The sequence below is a fragment of the Myotis lucifugus genome, unplaced genomic scaffold, assembly GCF_000147115.1.
Source record: "Myotis lucifugus unplaced genomic scaffold, Myoluc2.0 scaffold_8, whole genome shotgun sequence".
Lineage (NCBI taxonomy): Eukaryota > Metazoa > Chordata > Mammalia > Chiroptera > Vespertilionidae > Myotis > Myotis lucifugus.
Window position 1 is genome coordinate 3,719,162 of NW_005871056.1, and position 19,379 is coordinate 3,738,540.

Genomic DNA, 19,379 nt, shown 5'->3' on the forward strand with positions numbered 1-19,379 from the left:
ATATAGAGGCATAATATGACTGGTTCTAGTTTTCAATATATTGTCCTGTTGTTCTGGGAAGAGGAGGTTACTGGGGAAGTAAGAATAGGAGGTCATCTGCCCCACCCTGTTTCTCAAGAAATGATAAGACATAGCTGTCTTAAAAGGCGGGTGTCCATACTAGGAAAACAATCTGACGTAGAGCCTGGAGACTTGGGATCTGGTCCTTACTCTTTAATTTACTGGCTGTTTGTTCCTAACCTTAGACAAACCACTGGGCCTCGCTCTGCTTCCATTTCCTCATAAGAGGGTTGCAAATTGCAAAGGAGAAAATGGGCATGAATGGGCTCAATGAAATGTACCGGCTCTGAAGTGTACTCATTCTTCAGAACCCTCAAGCCTCATGTTCCTCTATAAACCTGCTTGCAAATTTCTCTCCAGTTTATAATTAATGAAGAACACACTTTCATTCATTCATTCATTCATTCATTCATTTATTTATTTCTTGCAGGCTGTGCGGATACAAAAGAGGCGGATTTCTATTTTCTCATCGATGGCTCAGGCAGCATCGGGGTCGAAGACTTTAAGCAAATCAAGAAATTTATGTTGGGGGTGATCGACATGTTTAGCATTAGCCCAGACAGAGTCCGCGTTGGGGCTGTGCAGTATGCGAGTACACAGAGAGTGGAATTTGATATCCATACTTACACGAATGAAGTGGCCTTAAGACAGGCTGTTTCAAATATCCAGCAACTCTACGGCGGAACTGCCACTGGGGCAGCCCTGGATTTCATGCTGCCAATAATAAAGGAGGGAAGGAAGCACAGGTCCAGCGAGGTTCCCTGTCACCTTATTGTGCTGACAGATGGGGCATCTGGGGATGACGTCCTAAAACCTGCTAACAGAGTCAGGGCTGAGCAAGTCACCATTCATGCTGTTGGCATTGGGAATGCAAACAAAATACAACTGCTACAAATTGCTGAGAAGGAAGAAAGGGTTTACTTTGGGCAGAACTTTGATTCTTTAAAAAGCATCAAAGATGAAGTTGTCCGCAGCATCTGCATGGAAAAAGGTCAGCAAAACAAAAAAGGCTTTATTCCCTGCTTTTGTTAGTTGCTTCAGCCAGACTGATAGGTGGAGACATGGGGTGATGTGACCAGTTGTCTGGCTAACATTTTGCTAACTTCCCTCATCACCGTGAAAGGATGCAGCCCCTTACTTTTGTGTTTTTTTTAAATAAATATTTTTATTGATTTCAGAGAGGAAAGGAGAGGGAGAGAGAAATAGAAACATCAATGATGAGAGAGAATCATTGATCGGCTGCCTCCTGCACGCCCCACACTGGGGATTGAGCCTGCAACCTGGGCATGTGCCCTACCGGGAATTGAACCGCGACCTCCTGGGTCATAGGTCGATGCTCAACCACTGAGCCACACTGGCTGGACCAGCCCCTTACTTTAAACCAATTGCTAAGATTGGGGAATCTCTCTATACTAGACAGCTGCCCTGGAGCATCTTGAAAGTCAGAAGTAGAAGGTTGCTAAGAATGTTGTGGCCTTGACAAAGCCCACTGCTGTGGTGTGTAAGAGATGTGTGTGTGTATGTGTGTGCGTGTGTGCACGCACATGCACTCAGTGAGGCAGATGAGTACAGCAGAAAGAAAATGGGCTCTGGCTTTGGGTAAATTAGGGTTCCACTCACTTTTCTACTTGAGCTTCAAACTTCCTCTTCTGAGGATAATACCTACACCAGGGAATTCTTATCGGTTTAGCATAATAAACACCAACCATTGTTCCTCTATTATGAATGCATATCCTAGTTGATATGTAACTATTATTTATTTTTATTTATAATGCATATTTGCATTTTTGCTCTGAACAAATTAGGTAACAAAAGTTAGGAAGAACTAATTTTCAAATTCCTGTACCTGACTATTATTTGTCTTATGAAGAATAGCCACTCACTAACTGAAGTTGGTATGTGTTGATTGCTAGTATCAGCACATGAAAATATTGTCTCCTGAGAGGCGTAGGAGAAGGGATGCTGGAGTAAAAGAGTCCAAGTTCAACCCCAGCTTTATCACTTAGCTGTGGACCTGGAACAGGCTCCTTACTGTCTACCTGCATTGGTCCCTTGTGTGTAACCTTATTGTGGAGCTCAAAGGTAATGATGCATGTGGAGCACTTACAGGAGTGCCTTGTGTAGTAAGTGTTACATAAAAGGTACTATTGCAGGAGTCAGTTAAGGTGTCCACTGGCAAGGAAAGGAAAAGAATTCTCACTTATTCGAACTTACAAAAGTTAAAAATGTGTTGGAATTTTCTCTGAGTCACTCAAACAAAAAGTAACATGAGTAAGCAAATAAGTAGCATTCATAACAATATCCTAAATCACATTTTGTTCATTGTTCTCCCTGTTATGGGAGGAAATGTTGTGGACAGAGGTTAGCCTTAGAGTACAAGAGTAAAAGTCTCCAACGATTTTTGGGGTTGGTGTCAAGAGAAGTAAAAGGGTTTCAGGAAACATAAAGGAGATTGTGTCTCAGGTCCTCTCAAGGGAGGAGGTCCTGGGCCAATGTGAGGAGCTGCAGTACATCTCTTGCAGGCCCTGAACACTGGCACACTTTTAATATGCAAGGATTATTTAATTTTTTAAAAAAATATTTTTTTATTGATTTCAGAGAGGAAGGGAAAGGGAGAAAGACATAGAAACATCAATGATGAGAGAGAATCATTGACCGGCTGCCTCCTGCACCCCCACACTGGGGATTGAGCCTGCAACCCAGGCGTGTGCCCTGACCAGGAGTCAAACCGTGACCTCCTGGATCATAGGTAGATGCTCAACCACTGAGCCATTCTGGCTGGGCTACTTAATTTTTTTCAGACTGAAACATTGAAATATTTGTCCCAGGAGTGTAGGAAATTGATTACTTTTTCTCTGCCTCCTTTTTAAAAAAAATCACTGTTGCATCCTTAACACGTAGCTTGAGAATTGATATTTCATATACTTCAAGAATTATAAAATGAATAAATTATGAATAAATGAATGATGCATGCATGAATAAATGAATACACTCTTTGGAAGTTACATTTCTTCCTTAAAACTTCCTGGATAATCTTCAATCGATTTCTGATTTAGGGTTCTGGTCAGCAGACTTTTACTAAACAAGTGCATAAAATTTTCCAAAGCAATAGCAGTTGCTGGAGTTAATTTTCCATGTTTTCTAATTAATGCATTTATTTATGATTTATTGTTTCTACATATTCTGAGAAGCTTGTCAGCCCAGCTTGTTTCTGATCTTTTTTATAACTTGCAGGATGTGAAGACATGAAGGCTGACATCATGTTTCTGGTGGACAGCTCTGGCAGCATAGGAGCTGAAAATTTTGAGACAATGAAAACCTTCATGAGGAATGTGTCAGCTAATATTCAAATTGGTCCAGACAAAACTCAAATTGGTGTCGTTCAATTCAGTGGTCATAATAAGGAAGAGTTCCAGCTTAATAAATACTTTACCCAAAAAGAAATTTCTGATGCAATAGACAGAATGTCTCTCATTGGCCAAAACACTTTGATGGGAAGTGCACTAACCTTTGTAGATGAATATTTCACCCTTCCCAAGGGAGCCCGTCTTGGAGTCAAAAAGTTTCTCATTCTGATCACGGATGGAGAAGCACAGGATGATGTGACAAAACCTGCCAAAGCTCTTCGGGACAAGGGAGTGATCATCATCTGTGTGGGGGTGTATGGTGCCAAGAGGACTCAGCTAGAGGAGATCAGTGGGGATGGCAGCCTGGTCTTCCATGTTGAGAAGTTCGATCATCTAAAGGCCATAGAAAGTAAACTTCTCTCCCAAGTGTGTGCTCGTTATGGTAAGTGGCCCTGTTATCCTTCAGGACTCAAGGATATGAGCTGTTGGCTTTATAGTGGGGTGAACGGTGGGTTGTACTCTGGACCTTGGCCTCTAACTGGACTTTGGTGTTACATTTTGGTGTTACGTTTTGGTGTTATCTATGTTATATTGAAACACCCATGACCTCCAAGGATATTCCTGATGAACAGCTTTATCAGCTACTTTGGCAACAAAATAATCTGGCTTTGGTGACTTCAAGTACATTCCAAGAAGGTTGCAGAATTTTACAGTAAACTTCCAACTCCTTAGTACCTGCATACCTAGATTTTCCAGAGCCAATTTTTAATACCAAATGATTCTCCAGAATTGTTTCTACACCATTGTTAAGCAGTAAGTAATAAGAAATACAAATTTGTCAAGTTATATCAAATTCAGTACCCTAAACACCCCCTCCCCAACAACCCCTCTGTATTTTAAGATATTGTGTGTATTTTCATTACTTCACGTTATTATTCTTAACCTCTATCAGCTAGATATTTTACATTTGCCTGTCCATGTGTCTATCCCTTTTGAAAATTTTAATGTGTTACCTTTTTTTATGATTGCTTGGGTGAATCATCATTTTTATTTTACAAACTAGAGGCCCCGTGCACGAAATTTGTGCACGGAGGGAGGGTCCCTCAGCCCAGCTTGCACCCTCTCACAATCCAGGACCCCTTGGGGGATGTCCGACTGCCGGTTTAGGACATCCCTCTCCTAATCTGGGACTACTGGCTCCTAACCCCTTTGCCTACCTTCCTGATCACCCCTAACCACTCACCTGCCTGCCTGATTGCCCCTAACCACTCTGCCTGCCTGCCTGATCGCCCCTAATCCCTCTGCTTGCCTGCCTGATCGTCCCTAACTGCTCACCTGCTTGCCTGATCGCCCCTAACTGCCTCTGCATCGGCCCTCTTTGCCACGGCTTCATCAGGAAGGACGTCCAGAATGACGTCCAGAAGGTTGTTTGGCTGTCCAGTCTAATTAGCATATTATGCTTTTATTATTATAGATTGTAGTCCTTTTCAAATTATATGGAGGAACCTTCAGTTTCAGCCCGTCAACTTTAATGACTCTTGAATGAGAACTGGAAATAAGTCCACATCTAAGACTAAAAACACCTGTGTTTTGGATACAAGAGAACAAACCAAAGTATTAATAACTTTGCTATATATTGTTCTCCTGGCAACATAGAGACCTCCTTTGGGCTTCATACTTCAGAATTATGTGTTTGAAATTTTCAGGAAGATAACAAATAAGATGTATCAGTGTAAACTATGAGTTTTAGACAACGGTGTTGAGATTTCTCTCATAACAACTTACTTGGAGTGTTTTCTTTTTCTAAGAATGACAGTGATTCTGGTAATGTTGAGAGACATTCTAAGAATAGTTTACCTTAAGACCACAGCCTTACCTTTGAAATCCACAGGACTCTTCCTGTCATTTCTTCATTTTGATAAACATGTTTGTGGAGGCCCTGTCTATAGCGTAAGGTGAAATTTCAGCTGACTCATACATTAGAAAGACTCCTAAAATATTATCAAGTCATGACTAGTCACCAATCTCATTGTTGACTAGGCCTGGCGATAAATATTTATGATTCAGTTCCTATATCTGTAGAAACCTGGGTTCTTGCCCTGGGTTCCTACATAGATAGGTTGGGCTCACCCACAGAGTCTTAGACTTGAAAATTTGAGACCTCATTGCCAGTAATAAGAATTGCAGGCATGATAGGCAGGTGGAAAATGGAGAAAGCCAACCTTGGGAAGGCAGGTGCTTATGTTACTGAGGGAAGGGAAAGAGAAGAGAGAAAATCCACACTTTGGTGACCCAGCCTGAATGATTACTTTGCTTCTAATGTGCAGGAAGGAGGGCTTAGGGCTAGGAATGAGGTGAGAGGAGCCTTACATTTACCCCAGCTTGGGGCCACTCCTTTTCTGAGTTGTAATTCAGGAGGTCAGAGGAAGGAGCACAAATAAATGTGGTGAGGGTGTGGTACACATGGGAAAGTTTGCCTATCAGAAGGTAGCTGGATTCAGAAGGAATACAATAAAAATCCCAGTTTATACAATGAGCCTCCGAGCTGTTTAAAACAGCAGACCAGGTTGGCAAACATCAGTCATGTCTCACCATCATATTGACTTTGAACTAACTACCTTCTGACATTTCCTTCCAGTTGAAAGCCTGCTTAGTGAAAGGCATGACACATGCTAATGAGGTAGAAAAGAGTGGTGTGGCATAAGAACCACCGCTAGTGGAGTCATATAGATAAGGGCACACATGTCCTTGGAAGCATGAGCTGGGCAAGCTGTACATTTCTGAGCCTCAGTTTTTTCTCTGTAAGATGGCAACAGCCACCTCCGCGAACTGAGGTTCAGTGTTTGGCACACAGTAGGCTCATGGCAAATGTTCGTTTGCTCCCCTTCTCAGCTGTCTGTGTAGAATACCCTGTGGAAAGTTTGTGACGCCTGCTTCCTTCTTCTTTCAGATTGTAAAAGTATCAGACGGCTGGACGTTGTGTTCGTGCTGGATCACTCAGGCAGCATATTTCCACATCAGCAGGAAAGCATGATTAACCTGACTGTCCATTTGGTGAATAAAGCGGATGTTGGCCCAGACCGAGTTCAGTTTGGAGCTGTCAAGTACTCTGACCAGCCTGAGGTTCTCTTCTACCTCAATACATATTCAAACCGATCAGGAGTCGTTGAGAATCTGAGGAAGCGCAGGAGCATTGGTGGAAATACCTACACTGCCAAGGCTCTCGATCACACAAACATCCTGTTCACGGAGGAACACGGCAGCCGCATCAAGCAAAATGTGAAGCAGATGCTGGTCATCATCACCGATGGGGAATCCCATGACCGAAACATGCTCAATGACACAGCATCAAAATTAAGAGACAAAGGCATCATCATCTACGCAGTGGGTGTAGATAAGGCCAATCAAGATGAACTTGAGATTATGGCAGGGAATAAAAACAATACTATCCATGTACAAGATTTTGACAAACTTAAAGATATTACCTTGCCTATACAAGAAAGTATGTGTACCAATGCACAAGAGCGTAAGTTGTAATCTTTTTTTTAAAAAAATATATTTTATTGATTCTTTACAGAGAGGAAGGGAGAAGGATAGAGAGTTAGAAACAGTGATGAGAGAGAAACATCGATCTACCGCCTCTTACACACTCCCCACTGTGTATGTGCCCACAACCAAGGTACATGCCCTTGACCGGAATCGAACCTGGGACCCCTGAGTCCACAGGCCAACACGCTATCCACTGAGCCAAACCGGTTAAGGCTGTAACCTTTAAACTTTCTATGGGGGTAGAATTAAAAATGTAAGCAGAACATAAATGATGTCTTGGCTTCCGGTTACCAGGGTGTTGTGGGCTGAACACTTCTCTGCTTAGGCTACTTCTCATCTCTAAAATAGAAGCATTGATTGAGCAAGGTCCTAAAAGTCTCTTCCCACCACAGTACAAATTGAAGAGATGATAGAAGGTTTCAGAAGCATTCCTTGCTGTCTTGGCACCTGCTGCCTTTTTCTTGGCGGAAGGGAGCTCTCTTTTAGATCATGTTCACCTTCCCCATTTCCTGGCTATTGTGTGCTGCTCCATTTATTTAATGGTCTCAGTGCAGCCACTGGGCATCAGTTTTAGGCCAAACTCAAGTGGAGAGTTTCATGGTTTAAACAGATAACCTTTTGTCTTCAAAGATCCAGGGTCTTCTGAATGGGGTTATAGGCATTCTACAGGGCCATAGGAAGTTCAAGTGGTCTACTATGCTTTTTTTTTTGTACTGTGCCTTTATGGATGAGGGCCACTGGTGCAGAGGGAAGAATATGGGAGTTCAATGTGGGATAATGGAGACTAGCTGCTAGGAACAAGGAGTGAAGGGGACGAGTTCAGTTTGGAGCTGTCAGGTACTTTGAACAGCCTGGGGTTCTTTTGTACCTCAATGCATACTCAAACCATTGGGTTAGGATAGGCTGGAGGCATCACAGCTGAGTGAGGAGAGGGTGAGATTTGCCTCTTGAGCTCAAAGCAGCAGAGGTTGACAAGCCATCCAGGGATGCCTCCATGGAAGGTGAGAATCCTGGCTGTGTATTGGCCCAGTCTTTCAAACCTGGCAAATGAATCAATGAACTAATTTCCTTTCTTCTTTCCTTTTTCACTCCCTTCCTGCAGACTCCCTTCTCTTCTTCCTTTTCTCCATTCTTCTTTACTCTCTACCAGTTTGAAATCTACTTATGAATCCAACACAAATTATGTTTCTAATACTGACATTAACCCATCTCCCATCCCCGTAAGCAGTTCAACCCCAAACAGAATCTTCCCCCTAATCCCGTGTCAGGTCAGCATTTGCTGTGCAGAAGGAAACTGACTCACCACCATAGCTCTACCTGACTTATGTAAGCAATACATTCATCTTCTTGGTGTCAGGCACCAAATGATAGTATCATCTTTAACTAAGAAAAAAAGTATGACTTCTCCAAGGCACTGGGACCATCTTGATTCTGCTGCCTGTTCTGGCTTGTCCCAGGATACACACCCTGAAACCTGGTCTCCATGCCATCCATATTGCCACCTTTCTAATACTCACTGGATTGTCACTGCTCTGCTTACAGTTGACAATTTCTAAGCCCCTGTGTTCCATCTGGTACCTGCCCTCCTCTCTAATTCATCTATTGTCCTTCCCCTCTTCAGAATCTCTCCTGTCATTTTGAAATTCCTCCACATCTTTGCATGCACCATTCTATCCACCACGAACATGCCAGCCCAACACGTCCCCCTGCTCCACCTAACCTGTGTGGTGTGTTTCAGCCTTTGCTAATTTCCTGATCCAACACCCATAGTATCCCCCAACTCCTGTACTTTCTATTCCTCCTGATGGTAGCAGGTAGAACTTATTTACTATTTTTTTTATCTGTGTCTGTCAGAAGACTATGAGCTCCTTGGGCAGGTTTGGCCTCTTGTTTCTATTGGGTTCCCACCAAATCTAGTACATTGCAAGGACTACAGTCTTTTCTTGGCAATATGTTTTAGTCTCATCTCACATGCCTACCTTTTGGAGGTAGATGCTAAGGTTGAGTTTGGGATGCAAGGAATTTAAGCAAGGGGGAAAGTAGGATGGGCAGAAGTCAAACAGTGCTGCATGCTTGACAAAGCTTCAAACCTGGCAGGAAGCTCTAGTGAGTATTGCCCATCAGAGTTGCACCAGACTGAAGCAACTAGGTCTTTATATGCCCTTTTCACTTAGTACCCAGATGTGGGCTGTCCTGCTAAGGGTATGGCCTTTGGCAAGGCATCACTCTGCAATGAGGCTGTCCATGAAGGAGCTGACAATTAGAGGCTGTCAGCTGACCACACTCCCACAGTTAGACAGCAGGTCTGGGCAGCAGATCCTTCCTTGAGGGTCTATCTGGACAGCCATCACTGGGTCTACTATACTGCCCTTGCAAGGAATTGTGTGACAGTAGGCATCCCATTGTCTCAACTACCTTTAGTAACCACTTTAGTGCTGTCCCTACTCAAGTCATTGCATTTGAGTAGAGAGGGTCATTTCTTGGTTATGGGACATTTCACATTGGACTTCAGGAAGATGATTCTATATCCTGTTTACTAACCATTAGCACTTGTTCCATGAAGTTTTAATATTTGGGTGGTATTATTTAAAAATTTTTTAAATTATTTTAAAAAAATTTAAAGTACAGGATTTAAGGATACAAAGGATTGAGAGGTTCAGGTACCAGCTTCCCTGGATAGTAATTGTGTATTTTTAGGCAAGTTATTTAATCTCTGAATTCTATTTCTGTATCTATAAAATTAGAATAACTGCTCATAAGGTGGTCATTAATATTAACTGTTAGTGTATGCCAAAAACATTTTAAACTTTCTTTCCCTGAGTAGCTTTTATTGTCAAATGAATCATATAAATAAAATTTGGAACAAAGTCTATTACCTTCCTCCACCTTGCTATTGCCTCTTTGAGAGGCAATCAGTGATTCTCTCTTCTGTTAATTTATCTCAATGTGCTACTAATGTGGGTATTTAGTAAAGCAATTTGAATATTTGAGTAAAGGGGAAATCTAGAGTGATTCATGAGGAAAGTAATTGATTTATTTTTTCCATTTGCAGCCTGTAACACCCGAGAAGCTGATGTGATTTTCCTCTGTGATGGCTCTAACAGGGTATCTGACTCAGAGTTTGTTACCCTGACAACTTTCTTATCAGACTTAATTGATAATTTTGACATTCAATCGCAAGCAGTAAAAATTGGGATGGCTCAGTTTGGGAGCCGCTACCAAGAAATGATTGAGTTGGGCAACTCTCTGACCAAACCCCAGTGGAAGACTCAAATTCAAAATATCACCAAGAGCAGTGGATCCCCGCATATCGTGTCGGCCCTTAAAAAAGTGAGGTTTATGTTTGATCCATATGTTGGTGGGAGAAGAAATGCTGGTGTCCCTCAAACTTTGGTTGTGATCACATCTGGGGATCCCCAAGATAATGTGGCAGATGCAGTAAAAGTCCTGAAAGACCTTGGCATTTGTATCCTGGTTTTAGGCATAGGACATGTTCATAAAGCACAGTTTCTACCAATAACAGGCAATTCTGAAAAAATAATCACCTTTCAAGACTTTAATAAATTAAAGAATGTGGAGGTGAAAAAAAGGATTGTCCGGGAAATCTGCCAGAGCTGCGGGAAAACCAGTAAGTGTTCCCTTGCCCTTTATTTATTTTCATTTAATTCCATCTTTCCAGTTCTCCATTTCCCAGGGTGTCTTGTGGGCTCGCTCTAGCAGAACATAGTTTTAGAATAGTGTGCAGTGAGAATAGTCCTCTCTTCTGCCTCCCAGAAAATTGGGATCAGTCAGCCTCCATCAGAGACAGGTTGTGTTCCCTAGTCAGCCTGTCCCCTCCCTGCAATCCAGCATTTATGTTCCTCTTAGCATCTGGAATTCAGTCTCCTATTCCTATACACGGAGTGGCCAGATTATTATGACCGGCCAGATTATTATGACCACCCCATCAGTACAATGAAGTGAATTAGTTATGCAAATAATAATAATGATAAAACCTTGAGAGTATTTGCTTAGGAAGTTTTCAATATTTAGTATTTTGGAAGTGTCAGTGAAGTACTGATGGGGTGGTCATAATAATCTGGCCACTCAGTGTATTTCCACTTCTGGAAGTCCTAGAACAAAACCTTGCATCCAGTAGGAACTAAGTAAAATAAATACTTGTTCATGGGAAGTTTTACTGTTTTAACTTTGTTAAACTATCTTGCAAGGGATTCTATGTACGTGCATGTCTGTATGAGTACATGTGTGTTTTCTTCCTTTAACGATGGCATTTATAAAATCCTAACATAGAAAAGATTTGAAATGTCCTTATGGATTATTTAATTTTTAGAGACACTAACACAGATGGCCGCAAAGGCCAGGTGGGTAATGTGCCTGAGCCGCGGGGATGGGAGTGAGGAAATGAATGGAGAGCAATGACCCATCTGGTGGGAATGCCACTGTCCAGCTCCAGCTGAGAGTAGCCATGTGGGACTTGGGTTCTGTACTCAGGACTGGGAGTTGGGAGAACAGCGCATCAGGAAGCAGCAGTAAATAACATTTTGTGGAATTTGTAGATATTCCTCAGAATGCTTCTATTCTAGAGTTGTTATGGTTGAAACCACTTCTTTCACATGATGTGCTGTCTTTCCAAGCTCTCCAGACCTTTTACGTCCCATTTGGATGCTCGACTAGAGGCAGATTATAGTGATGGAGAGAGCGGTGGACCTGGAATCAGAAAGCCAGGGTCTAACTCTGGTTAGTTACAGTGACCTCCATGAATTGCTGTCTCCTTCTGTGTACAATGAGCAGGTGGACAGGGTCAGTGGTGATCAAATGGCATCTGAATTGCGTTTGTCCTGTCCAGTGTCAACAACTTGTTAAATCATTTGACAGCTTTTAAAAATAGCTTTTAATTAAAAAATTGTTTAAATTAATATCTGCATTTTAATTTACATTAAAAATGTAGATTTCAGGCTTTCCTTTGGAAAAAATCAGATGATCTGACAACACTGAGCCTCATTTCCCACATGGCTACTCTCAGTTGGAGCTGAACAGTGAACAGATGGGTCATGGCTCCCCATTCATTTTCTTCACTCTCTGCCCACTTGACTCATTTACATTACATTACCCAACCCGGCCTTTGAATTTGTGACATCTGGAATCAATAATCCCTAAGGAAAATTCACATATTTAATATGTGGTGATAATATGAGTCATAATATGTCCTCATTAAGAGAAGAAAATGTGCGAGTATGCACACACCCAAAGGCAGCCCCTGAGCATTAGATTGAACCATGATTGGAAACTCAAATAGTATTGGGACTTGTGTTAGAGGAAACACCGGTGTTACATGTTGGTCTTCCTTCTTGGACACTTCTTGGGTACTGGAGACCCTCCAGCCCTGGGCCATGACCACTCTCTTTTTCTGCCCTATCTGCCCTTCCTTGCTTTCTGCTCATTAATCTGACTTTGTTTCCCTTGGTCTCCAGATTGCGTTGTGGACATAGTGGTTGGGTTTGACATGTCCAATCACCTGCCTGGGCAGAGATTGTTCCATGGCCACCCCCGGCTGGAATCCTACCTCCCAAGCATCTTAGGAGACATCACTTCCATCAAGGGGGCAAGCTGTGGGGCAGGCGCAGAGACACACGTGAATGTGGCCTTTAAGGTGAACAATGATCAAGCATTCCCTGCCAAGTTCCAAATCTACCAGGAAGCAATATTTGAAAACCTGCTGCAAGTCACCGTCAATGGGCCAACTCATCTGAATGCACAGTTCTTGCAGAAGCTGTGGGACACGTTTGAGAATAAAAATGCATCCCGCGGACAGGTATCCATGTCGCAGTCTATCTCCCATCTCAGCATGCTCTCCTATGTTTCTCCCTCCCAATTACATATTTCATTTTCACATTCTCCTATTCTCTGCTTTCTTCTTTCTCTAGGTGCTACTCATCTTCTCAGATGGTCTTGGGAGTGAAAGCATCACAATGCTTGAAAACCAATCAGACAGTCTCAGAGAAGCAGGTACGTACTGAGTTGAAAATTTAAATGATTAAGCATGTAATGTGCTGAGAAATCTCTCCCCTACTTAGGTGCTCTAGATCTTGGGATCTGTCCAGCCATTTGTAGAAGATGCTGTGATGTTGGTGCCTTGCCCAAACCCCCTTGACCTGCCCACACACTCACCCCCCACCCCCAAATGCTGTAGATGCTGTGGCCAAGTCCCTACATCTATGACCTTCCACAGATGTGAGCCCTTGACTGACCTGAACCATTACCTGATGCTTGGAGGGAAGGTGCAGTTGTACCATGTCCCACCTGAGTGTGGAAGGGGGACAGTCATTGATATAGGGATGCAAAAGCCCAGGGCCAAGTCTGATACACGTTATTTTCTCATGAATCAGGCCAAGGTGAAGACTTTACTAAGACACATCCTTGCTTACAACTTCCCCTTCCCTTTCTGCATTCTCTCTCTCCCTCAGTAAACCACGCATTCTCTCTCTCTCTCAGTAAACCACACACACACACATTCCTCTCTCAAATCCTGCTTCTGGAGAACCTAAGACATTGCCTATTACTTTTGATTTTCCATGTGAAAGATCACAACATGGATTTTGAAAAGCACTTCTCACCGTATAGTCCCTGTCCATGTCGTGGTTTCCGGCTGAACTGGAAGCTAAATGCAGAAGTTAAGAGTAATGTGCAGTGACAGAGGCTCCACTGTTGAGTGGGGTACATAGTTTGGGACTGGCTTCTGGGTTCAGCTTTCATGGGCAACCTCCCTAGAAGCCACAACATGTCTTGCTTTACTGGTGGATTGTGTCTCCCTCCCTTCTCAGATCCCTTCAACACCTTCACACTGATCTTTGAATATCAAATTCCTTAGTATGGCCCATGATGCTTTTCAGGATCTGGTCCTGCTTCCCATGCCAGCTTCCCCTCACTCCTCACACTCAGTGTCCCACGCATACAGAATCTTTTCTATTTGTCCTCCAATGTACTTCACAGCCCCATCTTCTCAGTCTTCACATATACTCTTTTCTTTTGTCTAGAACTTTTCCCACACTCAGGCTCCCACCCCCATCTTCTCTCCACCTTCCATCTCGAGTACTTTTTCTTGACCAATTTCCATTCATTTTTTTAGGATCAGCTTAGATATCAGTTCTTTGCAGAAACCTTCTATGACCTTCCAAAAACGAGTTAGGAGCTTCTCATTTAGGCTTCCATAGCACCCTGGTGTTTCCTCTCAGAGCAACTATCTGATTCTTGTCCACCTCTTCTAGTAGACCATACCTCTTGTATCCCTGGTACAATGATTAGTGCATAGGAGGCTTCTAATAAGGAAATATTTGTCTAATGAGAGGATGAATAGAGTAAAAATGAACTAATGAATTAATTAAAAACTGAATGAGTGAATAAATGAATAAAGAACTCCTGGGTATGACCAAGAGTTCAGCTGGTATTGAATTACCCTGGGCTTTCCTCAGGCTCCCAGGGCCTAGGCTCCCAAGGGTGTTTGGCCATGGAGATGACTTGAGAACTATCATTAATTTATATTCAGTCAAACACTTGGAAGATGAACAAGAACTTTGCCCTTTCTTAAAAATTACTTTCAAACGCGTACGAATTGCATTAAAATTGGTGGTGAGATGTTAAACAGTTTTCTGTTAGTGTTTTTCTGTAGATTTATAAATAGTTTTTCTTGCATACTTTCTCTTGGGAAATTTCATCATGGAGTTGGGGATCTGTGAGTACCTAGTCTATGTATTGACAATGCCGGCAAATCTGCTGTTACATTCTTAGTATATCAAGAGCACTGCTTCCTCTTACGTTTTTCCACCCGTTCTGATTCTTTGAATAATGTTCACTGAGTGGCTTTTCTTCTTCTTCTTCTTTTTTTTTGTGTGTGTGAGCAATTCCTTTGGTTTTATATCTGTCATTTTTATTGCATAGGTCTTGATGCTTTGCTGGTAGTATCCCTGAACCCAGTTGCTCATGACGAGTTCTCCAGTTTTGAATTTGGAAAAGGATTTGATTACAGGACTCACCTGACCATTGGAAATAGAGACCTGGGTAAAATGCTATCACAGTATCTGGTGAGTTTTTGAACAACAACCACAACAAAAATCCAATTATTCAAAATACAGTAGGAACAAAATTGGAATTTTGATGAGTATTTTCAAAGACTGCCTTGTTTGCCCTAAATTCAGTACATGGCCTTTAGTATATAAAAAAGTGTGAAAGATCAGAGTGCTGAATTTTTTTTACATGCATTTTTATCCTTTGTTATTTAACCAAATGAATGCATAGGGAACTAGAAAACCGATCCCTAATCAAATAAGAAATACCACCAACACTTTATGCTACAGAAACCCCCCAAAACGGGAGACTCAACTAGGAACCAACCAGTCTTGTGCAAACTTGGCCTGTGACCATTTATGCAGTGGGCTCCTATAAATAGAGGTCACTTTTTTGGAGAGGGTGCGTTGCCAATGCAGTTGCTGCTAATCTGGTCCCTTCTCTATCTAAAGCAGCGGTTCTCAACCTGTGGGTCGCGACCCCTTTGGGGGTCGAACGACCCTTTCACACGGGTCATCTAAGACCATCGGAAAACACATATATAATTACATATTGTTTTTGTGACTAATCACTATGCTTTAATTATGTTCAATTTGTAACAATGAAATTGGGGGTCACCACAAAATGAGGAACTGTAGTAAAGGGTCGCGGCATTAGGAAGGTTGAGAACCACTGAAAGTGTTCAGTCAAAAAGCACCTCTTAGTCTCTGTGGCCCCTGCCCCAAAGAGAGCATGAACTTGTAGGTGGTGGGTTTTGATTTGCGAGAATATAGTTCTTATGTAATGAAGTTTGTGACAGTTGTTGCTCACTCAAGTCTGTGTTTTTTTTTCAGGGAAACATTGTAGAGAGGACATGCTGCTGTGCATTTTGCAAGTGTCCAGGGAATCCAGGACCTCATGGGACCCGAGGACTGCAAGGCTTGAAGGTGTCCTTCAGATGAAACTATTTAACTTAATGGGCCTTGGTTTGGTGTGGGTGGGACTGAGACTGAATGGTTGAATTTGCAACCCTCATTTGATGCCGATATCATTGTCCCTGGGCATTTGTGTGACATCTGTGGTGTAGGAGCCGGTTCAGAAGAGCCTACTTTTGATGCTGCTATTAAGAATAACCCCCCCTTTCTCTTATATGTCCTTGGTGATATTGCTTCTTGATTTTGCAATTTATACTTTTTACCCACTTCAGACATTTTGAAAGGTGGCCATTTGTGTGTCTTCTGGGAAGAAGTGTCTGTTCAATCCTCTGCCCATTTTTAAATTGGGTTGTTTGATTTTTGTTGTTGTTGAGTTGTATGAACTCTTTATATATCTTGAATATTAGTTACTTATCAGAAGTATTGTTTGCAAATATCTTCTCTCATTCAGTTACAGAACCATATATTATATGTGGGATATGAAACCGAAAGCAATACATGAACAAACAAATAAAAAACTTATAAACACAAACAACCATATGGTAGTTACTAGAGGGGAAAGGAAGTTGGGGAAGGGAGAAGAGGGTAAAGGGAGTCAAATACAGGATGATGGAAGGAGACTTGACTTTGGGTGGTGAACATACAAAGCAATATGCAGATGATGTATTATAGAGTTGTACACTTGAAACATATCATCTTATTAACCAGTGTCACCCAGTAAATTTAATAAAATTTTTAAAAGGTGGCAAGAGATGTTAAAATAATAGGGAGAGTTGTACTTCATCAGCAATGGAATGTAATTGAACTGCTAAAAGAGCATAGCATTGCAGATGAATAGCCCTTTAGAAAATGAATTACAAAAGATCAATTGCATAACAATAGCATAGATAAGTATATTATGGTATTTTCATTCAATGGAATGCTCCAAAGTATTGAAAATGAATGGGCTGCATGAATAAATCTTATAAACACAGTAATGGCCAAAAAAAGCAAAACAGAATACATATGGTATGATTCCATTTGTAAGAAATTTGAATACAGGCAAAACTAACCTATAGTGTCTAAGGATGAATGAGTAGAGAATAAAAAAGGCTAGGAGGTATTTTTATAAAAGAAGTATTCTCCCTGGGGTGAGGGTGGGAACGGTTAGTGATTGGGATGGGCACTGTGTCTGGTTTTTTTGGCCTAGGTAGTGGCTATACAGATGTTTACTTTATAATAATTAAGCGATGACCTTGACATTTTATTTACTTCTATGCACTTTTTCAAGTGGGTTTTAAATATCACAATTAAGAGCGTCTGGTTTGTTCTATTTTAAGAGATCAAATACAATGCTTGTTCCTGAGTCCAGCATTGCCCATGCTTGTGGAAGGATAATTTATCTTGGACATTTTACCAGTTACATTTTGTTTAGCAGTTTCCTCTCTCATTACTTTGCTCAGGTCAGTTATCCTGAGCAGAGAGCTAGGGCCTGTGTTTGAGGAGGAGGAAAGAAAAACCTCAATTGACATCCTTGCCACACATAAGCCATGAGGGAGTTAAACCATATATGTAACCTCTTGCTTGGGAGAAGTGCTTCTTCTTCCTTGAGCTCTCAGAAAAGCAGAAGAAAGTGAAACGATCTGTTTGGAAGTGTTATTCATTTGCCTGCTAAAAGAGTGGTGTGGCCACCGCTCTCCTTGGTGCAAATCTCCGAGTCACAGGACTAGCCTGGCCCCCCAGCATCGCAGACGAATTCCAAAGGTCGGTCTCCTATAGCATCAGGAGGGCCACCTTCTGAGAGACTTTCCCTGATGATTGTAGGACTCTCCCCACACTCACAGCCACACCTGCGCAAACTCCAACCAAGTTGGAGGACTAACTAAAAGGCCCAATGACTGCACAAGTTTGAATTGATGGAAGGCGGCTAAAAGTGATTTTTCTTTCTTTCCTCTCAGGGGTCTCTAGGTCTAAAAGGCAGCAGAGGACACAGGGGAGAGGATGGAGACCATGTAAGTTTTTGTGACTCATCTACCCCTGCTCCCCCTCACACACACACACATACTGATTTTGTGTTTTATAGAAAGCTTTATTTTCCTACAGAAGAGGTGGTGAGGTTTTTTTTTGTGTGTGTGTGTATGGTAAATATTCTTTGTAGTTTTGAGAGGAATGGGTGGTAGCTTCCCTTTTCCTTTTTCCTTGTCTGAATCACAAGGCCCTTGTTAAACCTATTTGTGGGGGAGTGAGCAAGCTCACCTATGTGTGTTTTGTTTGTTTGTTTGTTTTTATCAGTAGCAGGGAGGTATGCTCCTCTCTACTCCCACCTGGAAAAGGAAGCAGGCAGAGCCCCCCTCCCCCCAACGTGGGGAATCCTGGTTACATGGTTCACAGAGGTTTTCAAATCTCAGTCGTTGACCCTGAAACCAGAATTCTCATTTGGTTCATCAGTCACATTTTGAAAATGGATTTGGAGGAACTGAAACCACATGGGTGGCTCCATTTGGGGTGGGAAAAGTTCAGGAAGTGTCCAGCCTGCTTGTCCATCCCCTTAGAGCAGTGATGGCGAAACTTTTGAGCTTGGCGTGTCAGCATTTTGAAAAACCCTAACTTAACTCTGGTGCCGTGTCACATATAGAAATTTTTTGGTATTTGCAACCATAGTAAAACAAAGATTTATATTTTTGATATTTATTTTATATATTTAAATGCCATTTAACAAAGAAAAATCAACCAAAAAAATGAGTTCGCGTGTCACCTCTGACACCCGTGTCATAGGTTCGCCATCACTGCCTTAGAGTGGAGGCCAGCTCCTCATTCTTGGCAGCAAGTTAGGATTAAAAGCACAGTCTCCAGAGTCAGACATCAAAGGCTGACTGACGTAGATGTGAAACCTTAACAAGATACTTAACCTCATGACCTTTCAGTCTCCTCATCCGTAAACATGTGTACATTCTTCTAAGAGCGAACTTTACAAGATGAACACTTAGGGGAGGCCTTGAAGTCACCCACCAGGTACCTGCGGAGAGGCCTTGGAGCCCACCCATTCAGCACGGAGGGATTGGAGTGTGGGGACTCGTGTCATGCTACTGCCTGGCTGTGAGCCCAAGGCTGGCTGAGACTCCAGGCAATGGGAAGCCGGAACATTTCAGCACTTCTCAGCAAGCTGTGGCCATGCGCCAGGCCTCCTGCTTTACTGGGAATAATCCTCAGAATAAAGAAAGCAAAGCAGGAGAGAGGAAAATCAGTTCTCCTCTCACCTACCAGGAAGGAGAGAATTAAGCTCATTGCTAAAAAATTATGTATCCATACAACAAAACTTTAGCACCTGCTCTGCATCCAGGTTTGAGCCAGGCACAAGGGCACAATGGGGAACGAGACAGTCGGAGGTCCCTGCCTGCAAGGAACACAACACTGTCTTTCTCGAGATTCATTTCACTGTAGCATTTACCTGCATTTACATATTTCCCGG

The 19,379-nt window shown here is 42.3% G+C and overlaps 1 protein-coding gene across 1 annotated transcript in view; it reads left to right on the plus strand.

Moving 5' to 3' along the window:
* Positions 1-19,379, plus strand: part of COL6A5 (collagen type VI alpha 5 chain) — an 84,480-nt gene that overhangs the window by 9,849 nt on the left and 55,252 nt on the right. Inside the window, exons 4-12 of the mRNA XM_023749515.1 lie at positions 491-1,051; positions 3,295-3,849; positions 6,358-6,933; positions 10,009-10,584; positions 12,428-12,768; positions 12,881-12,962; positions 14,892-15,034; positions 15,851-15,943; positions 17,869-17,922. Of these exons, the coding sequence (XP_023605283.1) occupies positions 491-1,051; positions 3,295-3,849; positions 6,358-6,933; positions 10,009-10,584; positions 12,428-12,768; positions 12,881-12,962; positions 14,892-15,034; positions 15,851-15,943; positions 17,869-17,922 (2,981 nt within the window). The remainder of the gene's footprint in view (positions 1-490; positions 1,052-3,294; positions 3,850-6,357; positions 6,934-10,008; positions 10,585-12,427; positions 12,769-12,880; positions 12,963-14,891; positions 15,035-15,850; positions 15,944-17,868; positions 17,923-19,379) is intronic.